Genomic DNA, 20,511 nt, shown 5'->3' on the forward strand with positions numbered 1-20,511 from the left:
CTGTACAACACTTTCAACATTTGAACGGCTGGTGTGTAGACACTGCCTGCATATGGATACTTATTTGGATTTTGGTCTGCTTTTGTTGAGGTTTATGTCAGAAAGCTGCATTTTCATATATACAACATACATACATTTCATATGCATGTCTTAAAATGGATATATTCACATTTTTTCTTTTCCTCCTTTTTTTGTTTTTGTTTTGTATTGTTGAAAATGTACAATAAAAATAATTATAAAAAAGAAGCCACAAAAGAAATGTTAGCAAAGGTTACTTTTGTTTGCCTTATTTGGCCTGGAAAGTTACAATTCTCAGTAACACAAATTTTATATCAGACTCTAGATATTTCAAGGAGTTACATAGACAAAAAATGAATTGCTGCCTGGCTTCTATCCCTCTGTTCAAGTGACAGTCTTTTCTGCAACACACAATCCTACCTCCATTCCTCAGATTGGGCATAGTGTCTTCTACAATTCCTGTCAAGACTGTTAATTGCTATGGTACTAACTGTCACAAAAAGTGGAGGGGCAGACAGATCTTTCCTTCAACAGAGATAGTTCAGTTATCTCCAGGGAGCAGGTGAGGTGCTCTGGGAAATGTATCCCTGTTCACCTCCAGCTAGGGGGAGTTTGGGCTGCCTCCAGTAGCCCAAATCTGAGAGGTTTATTCTAAAAGTAGCATCCAGGTGTGTCTGAGGCGAAACACTGAATTCACAGCTACACACATCTCTACAGGCAGCAGAAAGGGCCCATAATTGCTGTTGCTGTCTCTGCTGGGGGGTTTCACAGCTGGGGGGCAAGAATGAGGGCTGAATCAGACGTGATTTCCTCAGCCAGGCTCTCTAGCTCTTCTGGGTTTTCCTTGACAGAGAGGATTGTATTCACTACCTTCTCCTCAAAGTGCACCTGCCTCCTTGTGCTTGTGACAGCATCCTGATTCTTGCAGCCTTTGCAAATGCTCCTCAGGTACCCAGTGAGGGAGTCATGTTGCCCTCGGCATGCTGCCCTGAGGAAAGTGTATGTTTGCCCAGTGTCATCTACGTCCATCACAGCTACAGCTCTACCACAGGGATCACTGTACTGGCCTTCTTGTCCATTTGCTGTAGTTTCTTTCTGTTGCTTACTGAGCAGAAAATAGGCCAAACCCGTGAGCACCAGCATTGTGCCTAGAAAGGTGGGGCAGGGAGAGAGAGAGAGAGAGAGAAACTCCAGTTAGATATCCAAGGGCTGCAGTTCAAACTACAGTTGTGTGACAAACTTGTCCCACACTTGTTCAACCTTTTGGCTTTTCCAGACTAGCACCTTCATCCCAGATTCCCTCCTAAACTTTTCATTCTTATATTTCCGGGGGGGGGGGGGTATCAGAGTTTGTCAGAGTTTTTATCAGAGTTTTATCAGGATTCCTATTTCTCCTCATGTGCTAGCAGAGGGGGTAGAAGGATCTTAACTAACAGGTAGCTCTAATCACAGCTGCCCACAGGAACCTTTCTGAAAGCACTCAAACAGCAGCAAATGAAGCTGGTAGCAACACCAGTCTTTATTTATAGCAGAAATATTTTATTTGCATCAATTATTGTAAACTGCCTTGACTCTGAAAAAAATGAGCTAAAATGGTCACAATATTTGTATTATTTTTCTTTCAATGGCCTTGCATCTAACAAGTCTTTACTAATCATTATCACATTTAATAAAATGAGATTATAATATGAGCATTAATATCTGGTTAAAGAGCATATATTGTAAGTTAGTGCTAACTAGACATGACATTAAATTTGTCTTTGCATTTAACATTTTTAAAAAATGCAAATAGCAACTGCTTGGGGGTTGAAAATTACTGGGATCACAGTGGTGTGGAGGGGGGATTTAACCCACTCCTCCTCTCCTGTGGTTCTGTTGTAATGCCTTCTCTGATGCTATTTGCATTGGAAGGAACCCCCAACCCCAATTGCTGCTAAGAGGAAATTTCCACCTAATGCAAATAGCAACTTCAAAGGAGCACTTTTCATCAGAACCACAGCAAGAAAAGAAAGGGTTAAATTCCCTCTCCACACCTGCTGCATGCCAATAATTATCAGACCCCTCGCAGGTGCTAGCAATTTTTTTTAATGTGTGCGTTAAATGCAAAGACATATTGAAATCCATGTCTGCTTTAGCCCTTCTGTATTAAGAATACTTGGATTTGGTCATCTTTTTGTGGGTTATATTCAAGCTACACTGGTTCAGGGATTATAGGATATGATGGCAGTCCTGCTATGCCAGCCAAACGTGACTTACATTGGTGCGACTGCATGGATACACGACTGCATCTCTACACCAGTGTATCTGCTCCACCAGCACAAGGCCAGAAACAGTGCAGAGATGTGCGGGGGAGACAGGTGAGGAGTGGACATGCACAAAATCCCACAACTCTGCAGACGCTAGCCGGGCCTGCTCCTGATGGCTGTGTAACTTCACACTGATGACAGAACAGTTGCAACTTTAATTGTCATGCAATGAACTCAGCAGAGAGGGGGAAACATTTAAAAAGTACCCTGCATATGTCACCATAACAGAGCATAGGATGTGGAGTAACTCTGCACGAATCACAGCACATTGAGATTTTCTACACGAGGCTGTTAATCCACTGTATTTACTTTCAGTATCATCGCAGAATTGAGATCCAAACCCTATACAAAGACCATTTCCTTTCCTGCTTTCCCACTACATAACCTCTAGGTAGCACTGTGGTATAGGGGAATAGCACAATTACACACATGGAAACAGCGTTTTCTTTCTTCAAATACTTTCTTCAAATAATACTGCATTTTATTTACTCTAAAAAAAACTTGCTGAAAGTGCTGTTTAAAAATAGAAGTGAAACTGGAGGGTCATGCCATCATCTATGGAATCCATAAGCAACTGTGAGTAGGGAATGACAAATACACAATATATGCCTCATGTAGAAAAGCTCATTAACACTAGTATATGAACCCCACACAGGGAAACGATAACTCAAATGATAGGGCATGCAGCACAAGGCTATAATCACTCTAGCCTCAGATCTTGCAAACTTAGAGCACACAAGGGGCAACTTTGGTAATGGGAACTCTGGAAACCAGGCACTTTGCACAAAAGAGAGAGGAATTTGCCCGATGCCTGTTCTCAGAACACACACAGAGTACGCTGCTAATGCTCCTCTTGCCAGAACTCTCACTGATACTCCACCTCAGGACTCAAGACACAGACACAACAGCAACCCCCATTCCACTCCTACAGCTGGGATGAAAGGTCAAAGCACCCCACACAGGTAAGTCTATGTATGTGAACAGTGTCTTGCCTAAACTACATTGGTGAAGCAACCCTTCTGTATCCCCCAGGCCCAATGGCGGGGAGCAGTGTCTCCCACACAGGAGAGGTAAGGGTATACATTCACTGCCACATGCAGGTAAGCTCTCTGTTTGCAACTGCCAGGCATTCCACTCCAACCACTGGAAAAACTGGTCCAAGATTCACAATAATTTTTGTCTTGTAGGATCACAGCCTGGACACAGGAAGCAGAATAATCAGTGTACATACAGAATACCACCAGCATCAGAGCACTCAAGTGGCACGGCTCATTCTTCTCTCAAGCACCTCTTGTGCATCCAGGTCCAAGGGCCATGTGCTCCAGCTGCTGATCATGGCTCGTGGCTCTCTCTGGCTCTCCACAAGCAACCTTCCAGCGGTGAAGCGGACAAGACCTACTCCACACACAGACAAGGGACACCTACCACATCACTAGCAGCCGCGGCAAGAGCACTGCTGGCTGTTTCTCAGTGGGATTATCGATCTATGTGCTCTAGCCAGATTCCTGCATCTTTCTAAGCAACGTGACAGACAGGTATGCAGCAGGTGCAGGTGTACCTCTTGTTCTTGCTTCGCTTGTGTCGTCTGCCTGCTCCAACTCCCATTGAAATGGGAAAAAATACTCCTCCGCTTTCTTTCACTTGTTGCATTGGCCAGAGGGTCAGTCATTTTCGATTGCAATAGCTCTCCCTGACCAGCACATGTACAGAGGAGAGCTTGTGCAAGGAGAGGAGATTTGTTGCGCATACCCTGGTCAGGGAGAAATCGTAGGGATTAGAAACGACTGAGAAGGCATTCTGGCCAGCGCCGCCCTCTCTTCTCTGCAGCTGCTGCTGGGTGGCACTAGGGCAGGTTCAGCGGAGGTATGAAGCGGCAACTGACGGCAAGCAGGCAGGCAGGACGTTTGCCAGGGCCCAGCTGCTTGGGTGCCATACATGGCCATAAATCAGCCCCACGCCCCAGCACCAGACTGCAGCGAGCAGAGGACAAAGCAGGCGGGAAAGTAGACACCCGTTCCCTCTGCCACAGAGCACGTTTTGTGAGCGATGAGCAACACAGCAGCAGCACGTGTTCCCAACAAACAAAACCAATTTAGGTTTGACTTTTTTAGTCCAGTCCAGAGGAGACGCACGCAGTGTGAATGTGTGTATTTCAAAAAAGAGAAAAAAGCGACTAGTCCCCAGCGAGCTCATCAAATAAATCCAGGCCTAAAAGGTAGGTGCACTCACTTCCTATTTTGGGGGTGAATTATTGGGCAGCTTTTAAAGGCTATTGTAATCTCCTTTCTGTTTTTCCCCTTTCTTTTTTGGTTGCTCTGTTTTAAGATTGCTTGGGCAAGGGTGTTTTTCCTTTCTTTTTTATAGTATGTTTGCAGTTTCATTTGAAAAACTGCTTGTGGGTACTGGGTGCTTGGGCTCTAGCACTAGTGTTTTTGTGTGGTTTTTTTTACTGTTTCTAGGTGCTTTGTGTGGTATTGCTATTTTTTTTCCTTTTAAAAATTTTGTTTCTGATTGCTTGTGGCCAATTCTGATTTTGGATCCCCCCTTACCCTCTTTGTGTGCGTGGTTGCTCTGCTTGGCAGGCATGATCTTATAGTTCATGTGCCCCAGTTTCCCATTTCTGTGGTATGGCTTGCTGCCTGCTGTTGTGGATTGAGAATGGTTCTGCGTTTCTCTGAGGAAATTGTTGTTGTTATTATCATCATCATTAGGCATGATATAGGAGGGCATGTGTCCCGATTTTGCCTTCTATTGTATAGCTTGCTGGCCACTCCAGATTCTGTATGTTACTGTGGGGATTTACTCCCTGCCACCCCGGGTCACAGACACACACACACACACACACACACACACTGCTTTTTAGCCATTACTTTAAAGTTAACTGTCCTCAGTTGCTCCTTTGACGTGGGTTCCTGCTGCGGAGCAGAGAGAGGTGGGCTCAAAGCACCGCATGACTGTTTTGTGGGGATCAGGCCCAAACTCTCCCTTGCAATCACAATCTCTGTCACATGACTTGCCTACTGACCTCAGACTGCCTCTATGTGAAATGGGTTTCTGCTTAAGCCTTTTTTCCTCTCTCTTTTAGCTTGGATAAGCGGATCCTGTTTTGTTACAAACAGTTGCAGTGTGCAGAGTTTAGGTTGTTGTTCCTGTAAGCCAGGCACTTTTCAAAGACAAAACATTTCATCCCCTCTCCCCAATTTTGGCCTGCTATCCTTTCCTCCTCCAACAGTCAGCCATCATTACATTTCTCAGGCACAGAGCACCCTCATTCCCCACTGGGCTGTTTTGGAGCTTCCATCATAGGACTTTTTGAATTCCTATGCATTTTTGCAATCCTATGCATTTCACTCAGAAAGAAGTCCCACTTTGTTTAATGGTGCATGCAAGTGTGCATAGAACTGTAGCATCAGATTTTATTACAGGACATAGGATTTTATTGTGAGAAGAATACACGTGTTTTCTTTAATTTTTAATTTTTCCAGGCTTCTTAGAGCACAGCAGGAAACAGATCTTGTTTCTTGAGAGGAATAATTTAGCCAAATATCAAAACATTCTGATGAAGAATGCCTGGGTTATAGTAGTTTAGATATTATACTTTCAGGTACTCCATATTTCCTACCATTTTAGGGCTCACCCAAACCATATCTTAGATTTCATCTTTTAGCAGCTTAGTTTGTGGCTTCAAGGACTAAAACTTCAAGGATATTTCAGGGGTCTTTCTTTTGCTGGCTTGGTGAAAATCCATTCTGTATTCCTAATTTTATGACGTTTTTAAGTTCGATTTTAATCAGCATATGGCCATTGCTACTGTCCATGTTTGCATTTTTAACAGCATTTTTATTTAATAACTATGAAATTCACCTCTTGTCCCTTGCTGACTTGTGTGTTGCCTCAAGATACTGTTGAGCAGTGTCTCTACATGCTCCGTGTATCAACTTTGTATCCCCAGTACAACAGCCCATGACTACTAATTATGACATCCATCTAACCTGAATTAAAGCCAATAGCAGTAGTGGAGAACAGTTTTCCGCCGGAGGGCTGCATTCCCTCATGAGAAACCTTCTAAAGGCTGCATACCAGAGGGGGCCAGAGCCAGTATCAAAAAGGGTCAGGGCTAAAGCCACCCCATATTCACACACCCTTTTACACTCCCCATCTGTTCAATTCTCTTCTCTTTCTGTATCCCATTTTTCTCTCTTTTCCCCCTTCTCTGTCTCTTCTCCCCACCCCAGTTGTCTCAGGAAAATGTGGCTACCAGGAGGCAAAGTTGTAAGTGAGCACAATATGCAAGGGTATAGAACAGAGATGGAGAATCCCCAGCTGGGTCCCAGGCAGCAAAGCAGGTCCTCAGCTGGAGGAGCTCCAGCCAGCCAGGGGTGAGGCCACATCCCCTTGTGTCACTTGGCCCACAGAGGGCTAGGGTGTGTGTATAATCTGTCCCCTACCCCAAACACGTTCCCCACCTCTGCTGTAGAATATGTTCACTGCATATATGTCATGGAAGTTAAGGCAGATGCTTTGATTTACCAACTTAGCATTTCCATGCTTCTTGGTGCATGAGTGAATTTGTAAGTCCTTCCTTTAAACTCAAGATCTTTTGATTACAGCTGCCATTTTCGATCTCTGCAACCCCACCCCCAATCCCACCCCCAACCCCATTATTCCCAGTAGCCCTCTCTCCCTCTTACCTGGGATGGTGACGTGCCATACTAGCACAGGGTGCATGAAGCAGGCTACCGAGAGCAGCACATATGCCAGAAACTTTTGGAAGGCCCCACGACGTCTGACTTGCTTCCCGCAAGTACGTATCACAGATCCAATCTTGGGCCTGCAGCGAAAGTGGTAGGTTGAGTTTGGGAGTGGCTAGGGAAAATTGCCTGGTGCCAGCCAGCCCCAGAGTGAACTCTCAAAAAGAATTTAGTATTACACTCAGCCCAGAAATGCTCTCTTGGGCTTATCCATCTAGGCAGAGGAGGGGAGGGGAATGGAACTCACATAGAGCAGGAAGCCAAGACCAGGCTGGCGAAGTATGCTGCTTCACACAGAAAAACAGCTATCCCTGAAATACTGAAGAATGAGAAGTCATTAAGAGACCAAGAATGGGTAGCAAAAAGCAGCCCTGAAAGCACTAATAAGCTGAACTGCAAAGAGAGCATCAGTTTCTGCACAGCATGTGCTACTGCTACTGCCATCATCATTTAATTATTTATTCAGTACAAACAGCATGCTCAGCTCTGCAGAGGCAGAATATAGACACGATATGACAAAGTCCCTGTCCAGAAGTTTTGCAACGTCCACTGGTCTGACAAGATAGAGCTGTGCAGGGTGGTAGAAGACAAGGGCTGTCGGGTCAAGAATGGATAGGGTGATAATGGCAAGGCAAGGCCAAAAGCACAGGTGATAATGGCAAGACCTTGCTAAAGAAGTGGGGAAGGAGATAGATGGGTGGGTGGATGGATGGAGGACAGGAGAAATATATCAAAGGTATGTCAGGAGGCAAAGAATCATAAGGAGGAGCAGGAAACCAAAAGAGTGCATCAGCTTATATCAGGGGGTGGTGGTGTGGGATCAGGTCCTATCCCTGTTCCCAGATTACCCTCCAGGATCTCAGCAGTTCCTGGCCTTCTCAGGAGGCATTAGTAGAGACACATCCTTACTACTTCCCAGTCATCCAGGGAAATTAACATTGCTTTTAAGCGATGGGTGATTTTAAAAATCACAAGGAGAAAATGTCACTCCCACATTAAATCTAGAAGCTAAGTGGATTCACAAAGCCATTTTGAGTTGGTCACCAATGTGGTAATACTAACATTACCATAAAGTGAGTTTTTTAAAATTGCATGATGCTTGCCATGTATATGTTTTGGCACATCACAAATGTGTCAAAATCTGAGAAGACATCATAGCTTACATGTTCCGATTTAACCCAGGATTTAATACTTCTTTTCAAGCCATGATGGGATGAGCTGTAACCTCAGCATCTGAGATAAGATAGAGCATGCAGGGCTGGCATCAAGAGTAGGCATGTTGGGGCACCTGCTGAGGGCCCACGTTCCAGCAGGGGCCACTGACTAGAGTCCCCTGGACTTGCTCCTCCTCTTCATCATCTGGCTTATTTACCTGCCTCTCGCTCTGGCCCTGACATTGGTGGTGGATGCCACTGCGTACTTGCTTCCTGGCTCTTGGCCTGTCAAGCAAGTCATAGCAGTGAGAGAGAGGATGAAGAGCAATAGCAGCTGGTGAGAATGGCAGTGAGAAGGTAGTGTCAGGGATGAGCCCAAGTGCCTTGAGAAGTCTGGCAGCTCCGATTCTGAATCAGAGTTGGAGCAGCTAGTTCAGAGGCTAGGGGAGGGCCCCTCCCTAGTGACCCAAGACGCTGGGAGAGATTCCTCTGAAGACCTTGACAAACAGATGGCCCAGGCTATGGCCCAGCCCCCTCCCTCCACTATAGGAACTTAAGTTTCTGAGGAGGAGGAACATGGGCGTGACTTGAGAAGCACTAGGGCACATTGCAAAGCAAAGTGGGAAAAGTTGGGGGCAAGGTTCAGACGTTCAGCCAGGATAGCCACTCTGGGAACCCGACGTAGAAGGGAGCCACCCTAAGGGAGGGGCATCACTGCGAACCAAGTCTGGCCATGAGGTTCATGCCCAAACTGTTGGCAAGTTCACTACCTTCCAGGAAGACACTTCCGGTTGGAGATGGCACCGTGATCGTCTCTTCACTGTGTCTCTCCCGAGTTTCAGCTTTAAAATCCCCTCTTCGAGGCTGTTGTGTTGTCCGGGTATTTGCAATTAAACTCGTTTAAGCTTTTGTTTTCTGTTTCCGCATTCATATTTGCTTTTTGTGCTTTCGGAAGTGAGAGGAGGATGGCAACACTGAGGGGGAAGAAAGGCTTGGGAACGCCGCCTACCCCCGCAACTGCCCCGCCAGCAAAGGTTTCTAAAGACACGGGAGAGGGAGAGGAGTTGCTTGCTTTGATAAAAATGATGTCTTCACAGTTATCAGTGCAGTCAAAGAAGCTTCAAACAATTCAGGATTCCATCACTACCCTTCAAGTGTCTGTGGATTCGATGAATATTTGGCGTCAAAAGATGGAGTTGAAAGTTAATGCACTTGAAGACTGGGTTACTGCTCATGAAACTGCTATGGATGCCTCTCATAATGTTCTGTCTGCTCGAATTTCTCAACTGGAGGCCTTTGCTCGGAAAGCTAACCTCTATATTCTTGGTTTTAAAGATGTATGTGTGTGTATAAGTATGTACACATATGAATACATCTCCAGATATAATATTAGTTAAAATATCCAATTGGCTTTTTAATATATTTTTAAAGTATTATTATTACTACTACTACTACTACTACTACTACTATTTCTTGTTGGTTAAATCTGTAATGTTTGTAACTTTTTTCTGTGTATGTATTTAATATGCAGGGGGTCTAAGCTGAGCACTGTGGTTACCCATCGGTCCAAACAGAAGGCAAAAATGTTTAGTTTTTGTTTTTGTTAAGGTTTTTTCTTGCTTGTTTTGCTTTGTTAGGGGTGTTTTTTGGCATGTTTTTATGGTAGGTGGACACAAATGGGATTATTTGAGCTTTATTTTTAGTTTGTTTTTTTTAATTTTCATTTTTTGTTCATATTTTGGAATAATTTAAAAAAAATTCTCAGTTTCTACATAACAAGAATTATTTTGATGAAATCCGAAATGGTTAGTCTTAAAGGTAAATTAAGGATGTATTTGTTATACCAGTTATGGTATATAAATTTAGTAATTGTTTGTAAATCTAGAAAGATGTGTTTGGGTGGAGGGGCAAACAATTTGCTTTTGTTTTTTCAGCGTTTAATGTGACTTCATGGAGTGTCAAGGGGCTGCGAAATGTAAACAAACAGAAAAGAGTTCTTACCAAGTTAAAATTGTCACATCAATTACAGTTTGATCCATTTTCCCATTCTAAATTGACTTTATGGGGAAATCCAGATTTAAGAACTGGCAAGAAAATGTTTTTATGATGGACCTGGACAGATAAGATGAACTTTACTTTAGATCAATTAGTGGGGGCTGATGATGAGTTTTTGGTATTTTCAATTTTGCGACGTCAATTTGATCTGCTGGCTTCAGCGGAATGGCAGTATTTGCAATTTAAAGATTTGTTGGCATCTAGATTCGGTCCTGCTGCTTTTACTGCCTCGGAGTCTCCTTTGCGTTACGCCTTATTCAGCAAAAGCTCTTGTTTGGGGTCTATTGGGCCCAATTTACACTCATGGTTTTTACACTTCTGAGGAGTCTTCATTCCCCTCTTTACACATGATGCTCTCGCTGTTTCGTTTTGGAACCACAATTTCCCGCTGCCCTGTTACCGCTTTCATTACCCTGATATTCCGTGATTCCAAGTGGATTTCATTCATGTGCTCTGCTTTTCCACTGTTGTTACCGTACATGGGCGTGGAATCCTCCTCCCACACCTGTCCATATATGGCGGTGTTTGTATTTCCTTCCTGCCCAATCACAGCTCTCAACGCCTCCATGCAGTCTTCTGGCTACTGATAGCATAGCTTCCACAGTACTCGAAGTTTTATCACCAACAAGCAAAGGGCTGGATGTGCCTGCGCTTGTCTGATCTCGGAAGCTCAGCAGGGTCAGCCCTGGTCAGTACTTGGATGGGAGACCACCTGGGAATCAGGCTTCCTGCACTGAGCAGGGGGTTGTTCTATCCCTTCAAATGACACTAACTTTTACCTCCTTCTATCCCCTGCTTTGGCTTTTTTATTATTATTATTATTAAGGAATTATCTTTGAATCTTCAAAGAATCATAGCTTCTCCAGCCCAATTTCTCTGCACACTTGCCCGGGCAAGCCCGGGCAAGCGTAAATTTTTTCACAGTCCCCTCCATGCTCGCAGCTCGCTGTCCCAAACAGAAAGACACACACATCCAGGCAGACGGTCATCACTATTCACGGACTAACATCCATAAAAATGTCCGTAGACAATTTTAACGTCATCTCATGAGTGGCGGACAAAAACAGGGCAGGCTTCAAAGCTTCAAAGACGCAAGCAGCCCCCCCCCCCAACCTGAGCATCTCCTGCCTCTGCATTTCTCAGTCAGAGGGAGAAGAGGGTAAAATGCCTCCCTGCGATGAAGAGAGACACATCTGATCCCCCTCCCACCAAGGTCAGAAGCCACGTCCTCTGTTGTTTCAGAGCACCCTAATAAGTTCAATGGGGATTACTTGAGGGTTGCAGTCTTACAGGGTGATCTTATGTCTACTCAGAAGTAAGTCCCACTGAGTTCAATGTGGCTTACTCTCAAGTAAGGAAGTGCCCAGGATTGGGGCCTTGAGAAAACAGTACAGCAGAAGTTAAGCTACTGGGAGAAGGGGGGAAGGGGAGGGCGGAAGGGAGCGTGTGTAAAGGCGGTCAGTTGTGATCCTTCATTTAAAATGGAAGCAGAAAACCCCACTTTAAATGCAAGATTTTAGGCTGGTGGAAGATCCAACTTTTTCAACTTCAGTCTGTGGAGGCAGAAGTACTCTGTGATTGGAAACTGGTTTTGTGGGTCTCCCCTTTAAAAATCATATGAAATTATGGGGATCCCTTTTTTGATTTTATGTATCCTTGTTTTACCCAGTACCTCCCAACACATTGGCTCCCTGGGTGGATGGGGGAGTCTTCTTTTTCAGCCAAGCAGGAGAAAGCCTTCAAAGTTAGGATTTCACTGCAATTCATCGGGCAGAGCTTGGCATCTTTTAAGATATTTTTTTTAAGCAGTTGCTTTAGGCACTACTGCTTGGGTGGGAAAGCAGTGTCTGTCACTTCCAAATAAGAAGGCAATTTGCTTTCAGTGGGATTTCCCTCCACAGCAGACAAAAACAGAGCAGTCTTCGAAGCTTTGAAGATGCAAACAGACCCCCCAAGCCCGAGCACTGGGGTGCTGCCACAGCCGCCCCTCTACCTCGCCCCGGCTGTCAAGGGCTGGCGCAGGGAAAAGAGCCTCAGCAGCCACCCCCCAGCCTCCCGCCCTGGCCTCCAGCAGGTGGGGGGGGGGGATAGGTGCCTCCTTCTTCCCTCCACCCCCACCTGCAACGGCGGCAGTGGCAAGGGACAAGCTGGTTGTTTTCTGTAAGGCCAGGAAAATTTACGGAAAATGACCAGCCTCTCCCACGCCACTGCCGCTGTAGCAAGGATGGGGGAAGGACGAGAGGCGCTGCCTTCTTCCTCTCTTCTTGCTGAGGGAACTGGTGTCCGGGAGGGGGGAGCGGAGTGGCAACTTCTAGCCGGGCTTCAAGCCCCAACAGGATGCTCACGCCATCCCTACACACACACAGGGATAGAAGAAGAGAGGGATGGTGGGTGGGGAATCAGCAGAGACAGGAAAAGTTACTGCTCCTCCAATGAGAGCCGCTTTCTTTAAGAGCAGGAAAAGTGCACAGCGCTCAAGTGTGAACCGTGCTTGCACATTCGATGAAGTACTGGAACAGGGAAACAGTGAGTGTGAATAATCACGTTTTAATGCGATGGCATTTAACTCGGCAGTCTGCCGAGTCCCTAGCAGAAACAATGTACAGTGGGCCTTGGACACCACGACGTCTTTTTAGTAAAGGCTTGTCAAATTCGGCTAATTGTTGGGTATGTAATGCAGTCAATGCTTCTTTTATTCATATGTTTTGGAAATGCCCAATGACAATGGCCGCCTCCTTTAGGGAGGAAGTTATTGTACGGATAAATTTTGTATTGGAAAGCTCTTTAATATTTACTGATGTAAATGTTCTCTTAAATTACTTACCTGCTTCTTGGAATGTAACACATGGTCAGCGTAAATGGATTTTTCTCACCCTTTTGGTTGCTAAAAGACTGATACTACGATACTGGAAAGATAAAAGCTCACCGCCTATAATGCAATGGACTGAAGCCTTAACAACACTAGCAACATTTGAAAGATTGGTATATAGGCGTAACTTGCAAATGGACTTATATGCAGATATTTAGTCTGCTTTTACTGAAGTTTATGTCTAACCTTTTTTTTTCTTCCCTTTTTTTTCTTTTCTCTCTTGAATATTGTAATGTTAGAAACTGAGGATTTTGAATATGGTGTTGTATTTTTATTTTTATTTCATTCCTTTTTTTAGGTTTTGTAAAGTTTTCATTACAATGTTTTGTAAACATTCAAAATAAAAGATTAATTAAAAAACAACACTTCACTACCTTCTAGTTCATCTCCTCTAACTAGGGATCACAGATTAGTTGTTTAGGGGCTTTAGTCTGAAAGTTTCCTGGAATCCACATTTGTAAAGAGGCTAGTATTCGCAATAAGTAGTATTTGCCTGAAGCTTTGTCTCCTTGTGGTGTTGATTGTGAAGGGGAAAGGATGATCCATTTCTGACACCTAGACTCACTGGGCCATTCAAGGCATCTTGTCAAAGGGCCCTCCAAAACCAAGAGTTAGCACCGATTTCATGGTTCGTCAGTATACCAAGAACATCACTTCAAGACAGCCATAAGCCTGTTAGCTGCTGTGTCAAAATAGTAACTGGAACCTATCCAGTGCTGCTTTTAGAAAAGACCCATGCTAGAAAGAGAATGAAGGCCAAACTGTAATAGATATTATTCATACTTTTTAAACAGTATTCTTAAGCTGGCCACTTTTATTTTGAATAAAATGCAGCTATGTGGCCCTAATCCAAAATGTATTTCCATTCCAGACTGGGCTCCTGCCCCAGTTTCCCACAAAAAATCACATGCGTTCTATGGCTGCCATTTACCCCCAAAGGTGCCATTTGCAGTAAACAGCACCTTCTGGGACAAACAACTGTGGAGTGATTTTTTGTTGGGCAACTGGTACAGGAGTCCAATCCAGCCCAGGAGCTCATTCTAGATCAGCATCCTGCAGCTGCTTTTTCTAATAAAATAAAAGCAGCCAGCATAAGCACACTTTTTAAAAGTTTCCCGAGAAGTAGTTCTCTTAAGTCTGTTTCAGCAAAAGCAACTAAGGGCCTTGTGGCACCTTAGACTAACACATTTATTATGCCATAAGCTTTACTGGACTACCTGGATTGTAGTCCACGAAAGCTTATGCCCTAATGAATTTGTTAGTCACTAAGGTGCCACAAGGCCCTTTGTTCTTTTTTAAAGTGAATAACGTCACTGAGTGAGTTCTACATTGCTAGGAGCAGATAATCTCTTTCCCTTCTACCTGAGGGAGATGCTACCCCTGAAGCCCATGCTCAGGACTGGGTACATAGTAAACTGAGTGATGGTGAACCAAGTTCAAGGGACAGGGAGCAATCCTATGGTCCCTAGACAAAATGGGGGGGGGAATAGGGTAGTTTGGATTCCTGGATATGAGGTCAGAGCTAGGAATCTGAGGAATCCAAGCCCCCCTGCCCCCTCGCAGATGGCATGGAGAGAACCGTGCTGGCTGCCTCTCAGGGGTCACAAAGGCGACCTTGGAGAGGAGGGAAAGGGCCATGCTGGTGAGCAGGGAAGGGAGGGGACTGGGGAAACCAGCTTACGCCATATCCCCAAGCCTCCCCAGCCTCCTTCGCTCCCTCCCACTCCATAGAGCCCCACCCAGACCAGTGCAAAAGCCTGTCTAGGCAAAATGTAGAGCAGGAAGAGCACAGAAGCGAAGATCATCTCCACTCCTCCTCCTGCTCTGCATTGGATGCCCGTTAAGCATCCAAGTTCAGAGGCTTATGGCCTCACTTACATCCTAAGTGTAGTTGAACACATTGTCCAACAGAAATTGGTGAAGGCACACATTTCGGGTAGATTGTGTGCAAGCCCAGCATCACAAGCCCAGCATCAAGGAAAATGAAAATCAGCCAGGCAAGTTAAGCATCTATACAGTTAACAACAGGTCAGGGCAGTAAAGACCTCCTTCTGTGTTACACACGCACACACACAGGGATCACAGCTGAGATACAGACTGAGACTCAAAAACCTGAATGCAATTTTAGAACATTTTTTATTTAGAGAAAATGCAGTCAGTTTTAACCCATTCGCACTTGCCCCATTCAAATAGTTACCCGTGCTGGAGCCACAGAGCCCGGTGGCAGCCAGGTCACACACTCAGAAGCAGGAGGGGTGCTGCGTGCAGCTGCGTCTTTGGTGTTCATGTTCCTCAAAGGTTGGCTGATTTCGGTGTATCTTATAAAGTCTTTAGCCCAAGTTTTTGTACAATGTGGAAAAACACATCTGTTGACTAGGGCCAAATCTACACAGAGTGATTTGAAGTGATTCAAATTGGACTCGATGGTCTTGTAGGCCCCTTCTAACCATACTACTATTCTATGATTCCGTTTAAATACAGATTTTCATGAAATTGGGTTAGCTCCTCCCAGGGCAAATGATAGCCAGTAATGCAGTGTATACCTTTAAAAAAAAAAAAAAACCGCTTGCAAATGGCACCTGAAACCGTATTCATTTGAGGCTGGGTGGACAGAGTCCCACATGTAGAGCTGAACGTCATCAACAGCGTGGGTGCGGGGAAACAAATGAGCAGAGGCCTGCTCCCCACCCACCCCTCCCCCTGCGCTCAGTGAGCTACAATGGCGGATGAGTTGCTAAACATCCAAGTAGGCATGTTTAGCAGACAGCTCTCCTCCCTGTCCAGCCCTCCTCTGCGTGACTAGGGGTCATTTCGCGGCACCAGTTGCTAAAATCAGTAAGGCTCTGCATACCTACGCACCTCCACAAGGGCACACCTTTGCACTACCGTAACAAGTGTAGTCTTACAATGGCAAGCTTGAGGCTTGCTCTTCACCACTCCCCCCGCCCATCAGTGAAGTGCAATTGGAGAGAGTTACTTCCAAGTAAGCATGTTTATCCAGCACACGTTCACAACAGCACAGTTTCAAAGCAACAGGGCTGGCTCCCCTCCCCACTCCCGCGCTCAAACAACAGGCAAAGGAATTCTCCTGACTCTTCTGCTTCTGTACTCCGCAAAGTTCAATGGAAGGCAATGAGTTCCTTCCTGGTAACCCTCTGCTCTCCCCACACCCCTGTCCCATGCAACTTTCCCTTCCACTAATCAGTGCCATTTCCACCAGCCCGTGCCAAAACCAGCTGAGGTCACGCAGACTCCTGAACAGCACTGAAGCCACTGTGACAGGAAAATCCATCACAAAATAAGTTTGAAAAAAATGAATTTAGGGCAAGAAAAGCCATGCTAGGTACAGAGAAGGGTATGCGTCATCTGCCATGATTATTTGGTGGGCACAGTAGAACCGGAGTAAAAGCCCCATGTGGATGCTTAACTGGCCTCATCTGATCTCTTTTGGAAATTCCTCTTCTTGATGCTAAAGGACATCACCTTTCCTTTAGAGATCTTGACCGCCACTTTACCTGCTGGCAATCATATGGCCTTTGCCTCAGGCTCCAGGCTTATCTTGGAAGTTTCTTTGTCCATTGTTTTCATCTTCCAAACTCCACTGGTTAACTGCATCTTGTTGTTCATGTTCCTGGGTCAGCTTTGCACATCTGTTCCTTCTGGTAACTTTGCACATTTCATTTGGTAACCTTTTTCCATTCAAACCTCAGGAACCCTTTCACCCAAAAAGGGGGGTGATGTCAGGGGTGCCTCTGAGCAGAGGCAGTAGCAGAGTAGCTCAGATTCCGAAGAGGAACTGCAAAACATGGGGGAGAAACTTCCCCAGACTCTTCCAGACAGGGAGAGACAGACTCCTCAGGTTTCAATAGTCCAGCTGGACAGAGAGGGCCTCTCTTCACACACCCCTGTGAGAGATAGCGAACAGGGATTGGTGGGGCTTGGACAGCCTGAATTCTTAGACACCAGGCACAGACGCAGAGCCGAGAGAGAGATGGCAGGGGCAAAGCTTAGGCGATCTGCCTGATTGGCCCGGCAGGAACAGCTACACGTAGAGACCTCACGAGAGAGAGGGAGATCCACCCCACCTCTTAAGTTAGGAGAGCATGCCCGCCTTTTCTCAAACGGTGGGCAACTTTCAACCTTCGTAGCTTCCCTCTGAACTCCCTGAAGGCATTTCCTTTGTAGACTGTGAGTTACTGACAATTTGCATCTGTATGACACATTGAAGTAAAAGGATTAAAGAGCCGTGGATAGAAGGCTCTTGTCTGTGTTTTGATTTGGCTATTTGAAGTTCAGCAGGGGCAAAAAGGGAACCCTGACAGGCATTATATGATTTTACAGCAACTTAAAAGCAAACCTCACAACTCTTGTAATATAAAAAGCTTATAGTTTTATTTGTAAAATGACCCAAAGCAAATCCAACAGGGAAAGTGGGTGCTTTTCAGTATTTTTCACCAAGTGCCACATGTATGGCTATCTGCCTATTGGACAGGTCATGGGTGTGTGTGTGTTCAGTGTAATAAGCTCCTGGCTCTCAGGGAACAAATTCATTGCCTGAAGGCCAAGTTGGCTGAGAGAGGTAGAAAGACAAGACCTTCAGGGGCATGGTAGAGAGGTCCTCTCCCATGCAACAGCTTCTCTGTTGTCATTGAGAATGAAGGTCTTGGGGCAGGAGAGCACTGAAATGAGGAAGAGAGAAGTGATTCCTTAGAAGGAACTCATCACTAGAGTGATGGATAGTTATCCACTCATGTGGAACCTATGTCTTCAGAAGCAGAGGACTCCTAAGAATGGGCGAATCTATCATTAGAAACATAAATAGAATGGTTTGTAGTAGATGTGTTGACATAGTAACTTGCCTGTCTGATGCAAAGGTGGTGGACATCAACCACCATATAAATAAGCTGGTAGGCAGCGTGAGGGAGGAAAGCAGCAGAGTTCTGGACTGAAGCTGCCCTGTCCTCTTCCTTTCAACCAAATAATGTTCTGGGCAAAGGAAAGGATGAGGGTGGGGCAGCTGGAGGGCAGGGACCTGCTGCTTTCCAGCTGCCCAATTAAACATTCTTTCACCATTAAAAAATGTTCAACATTTCAAAAAAATCATAAAAATTGGGAGGGGCAGGAGGCCTTGCTGAGCGCCAAGGGGGTGTCCAGGGGCACTGTTGTGCCTGTGGGCACAGCACTGCCAACCCTGGATATGAGATAGTGGTGTCATGAGAAAGGGTTTAGGTATTTTAGGCCCTGGGGAACATTTTGAGACAAGCTGAAATTGTACAAAAGGAAGGCTTTGCTTGGGCCACAATGGAACCAGCCTGTTGGAGCTTAATATAAAAACTGGTCTCCAACCCTTTTAAAACTATGGGAAAAGTAACTAGACCTGGCGATGGAGAAGGAAATCGGGAACATAGCTAACTAGAAAATGTAATCCTGGGTGATTTCAACTATCCTCACATTGACTGAGTAAATATATGTTCAAAATGTGACTAAGAGACAAAAGCTAGATGTGATAAATGACTGTTCCATAGACGTGTTAGTCATGGAGCCAATCAGAGGGAAGATGACCCTTGACTCAATCAAGAGCAGTGCCAGGATCTGATGTGTGACATGTTATTGAAAGAATAGTGGCCATAGTGTTGTTAAATTCTACATACATATACATATATGAACAATACGTTGCGCAGAAGCTCCAACAATGCCACTTTTCAAAAGAAGGAACTTCTCGAAGATGAGCGGATTAGTTATGAAGACATGGAAGAAAAGGGTCAAATTTCTTCAGGATAACTGAAGGTTGAATAATACCATTATACTGGAAGCTCAAATACCTCAGATTAGGAAGGATACAAAACATTCCAAGAGGATGGCAGTATGGTTAATGGGCAGATTCAAGGAAGCTATGAAAGGCAAGGAGGATTCCTTTAAAATCCTTTATTGTGGTTGTATTGTTATATTGTGGTTTTAATGTTCTATATATTTTAAATTGTTTTATTGTGTGTTGTTTGGTTTTAATTTTTGTGAACCGCCCAGAGAGCTTCGGCTATTGGGCGGTATAGAAATGAAATAAATAAATAAATAAATAAATAATAAAGTAATTAAAAAACAGAAGTCTTGCTAAATGAAGAAAACGTGAAAGAGCAAGAGTTCTGGCAAAACAAATGAAAGCCAATAAAAAGGCTAGCAGCAACAATGACTTGAGAAGTATATTGCTAGGAACAGTAAAATAAGCAATAAAAAAAACCTTCGGCAGAACAATCCTAAAGCTGGCCAAATGCCAGCTGAGGGACCGTTGGGTGTGTCAGAAGTGCTGTTCCATTGGTGGAGAGTTGTTCCACTGACAGGATGGCACTTTTGCCCTGGAGATCCCCTAGTAAGCCCCTGGAAAACTCTTCAGGTGCAGTTGTATAACCACTGGTGATTCCGCTGGTAAGTAAGACCCCAAACAGGTATTCTATGGGCGTGTCAGGGGCAGCCTTGATCTGCAGAATCTAACACTAACCTCTTTTCCCAACACACCAATGGATTGTCCCCACAAACTATGCCAGCCCAGACCTGGCATAGTTATTTTCCCTCCCATTGGTATGAATGGGAAGGGGAATAGAAAAACCACCACACAGAACAAAAGAGGGTAAGCGCTGCTCCCCCACCTCCTTTCCTGGCTACAGTTTGCCTGTGAGACTTGGGAAGTGGTGGTTCCTCCATCATGGAATCTCCTCCTGACTACACGCCCCCCCCCCCCCCAGGTTTGCTCTGTAACTGTACCAGAAGCAGGATACAGAAATTATCAGAGACTTGAATACATTGTTTTGCACCAGTATGCACAGCAGAATATATTGAACAGATAACCATCCTTGAATTATTCCCCCCTGCCCCAAAAGGGTGCTGGAAGAATTAAATCAGATAGGCAAATAGACAAATTAAAAATTGACAAGTCACTAGGTACAGGTGGTATACATCTGAGAGTTATTTGAAAGCTAAAATGTGAAATGTTTTATCTTTTCACAGAAATACACAATGTCGCTAAAATGTTGTCCCAAAGTGCTGCAGCAATGAAGAAGGCAAATTCCATGGTAGGAATTTTTAGGAAAGGAACTGAAAATAAAACTGCCAATCTCATAATACCTCTATATGAATCCAAGGTTCACCCACATCTTGAATGCTATGTACATTTCTGGCTGACCCATCTCAAGAAGGACATCATAGAGCTGGAAGCAACCCAAATGGGGCATCTTCCCTAGAAAAAAAGGCTAAAGCAGAGATGGGGAATGTGTGGCTCATCAGATGTTGTTGGACTGCAACTCCTATCATCCCCCACCATTGGCTATACTGCTTAGGGCTAATGGGAGTTGCAGTCAACCAACATA

At 44.8% G+C, this 20,511-nt stretch overlaps 1 protein-coding gene across 1 annotated transcript in view; it reads right to left on the reverse strand.

The window, feature by feature from the left end:
• Positions 1-783: 783 nt before the first annotated feature.
• Positions 784-20,511, reverse strand: part of TMEM72 (transmembrane protein 72) — a 38,649-nt gene continuing 18,921 nt past the window's right edge. The window contains exons 3-5 of the mRNA XM_084841855.1: positions 7,323-7,394; positions 7,016-7,155; positions 784-1,166 (exon numbers count right to left, since the gene is read on the reverse strand). Coding sequence (XP_084697981.1) covers positions 784-1,166; positions 7,016-7,155; positions 7,323-7,394 — 595 coding nt within the window. The remainder of the gene's footprint in view (positions 1,167-7,015; positions 7,156-7,322; positions 7,395-20,511) is intronic.

This window comes from Heloderma suspectum, chromosome 3, assembly GCF_057233095.1.
Source record: "Heloderma suspectum isolate Gila_16-S chromosome 3, 16-S_ref, whole genome shotgun sequence".
NCBI lineage: Eukaryota > Metazoa > Chordata > Lepidosauria > Squamata > Helodermatidae > Heloderma > Heloderma suspectum.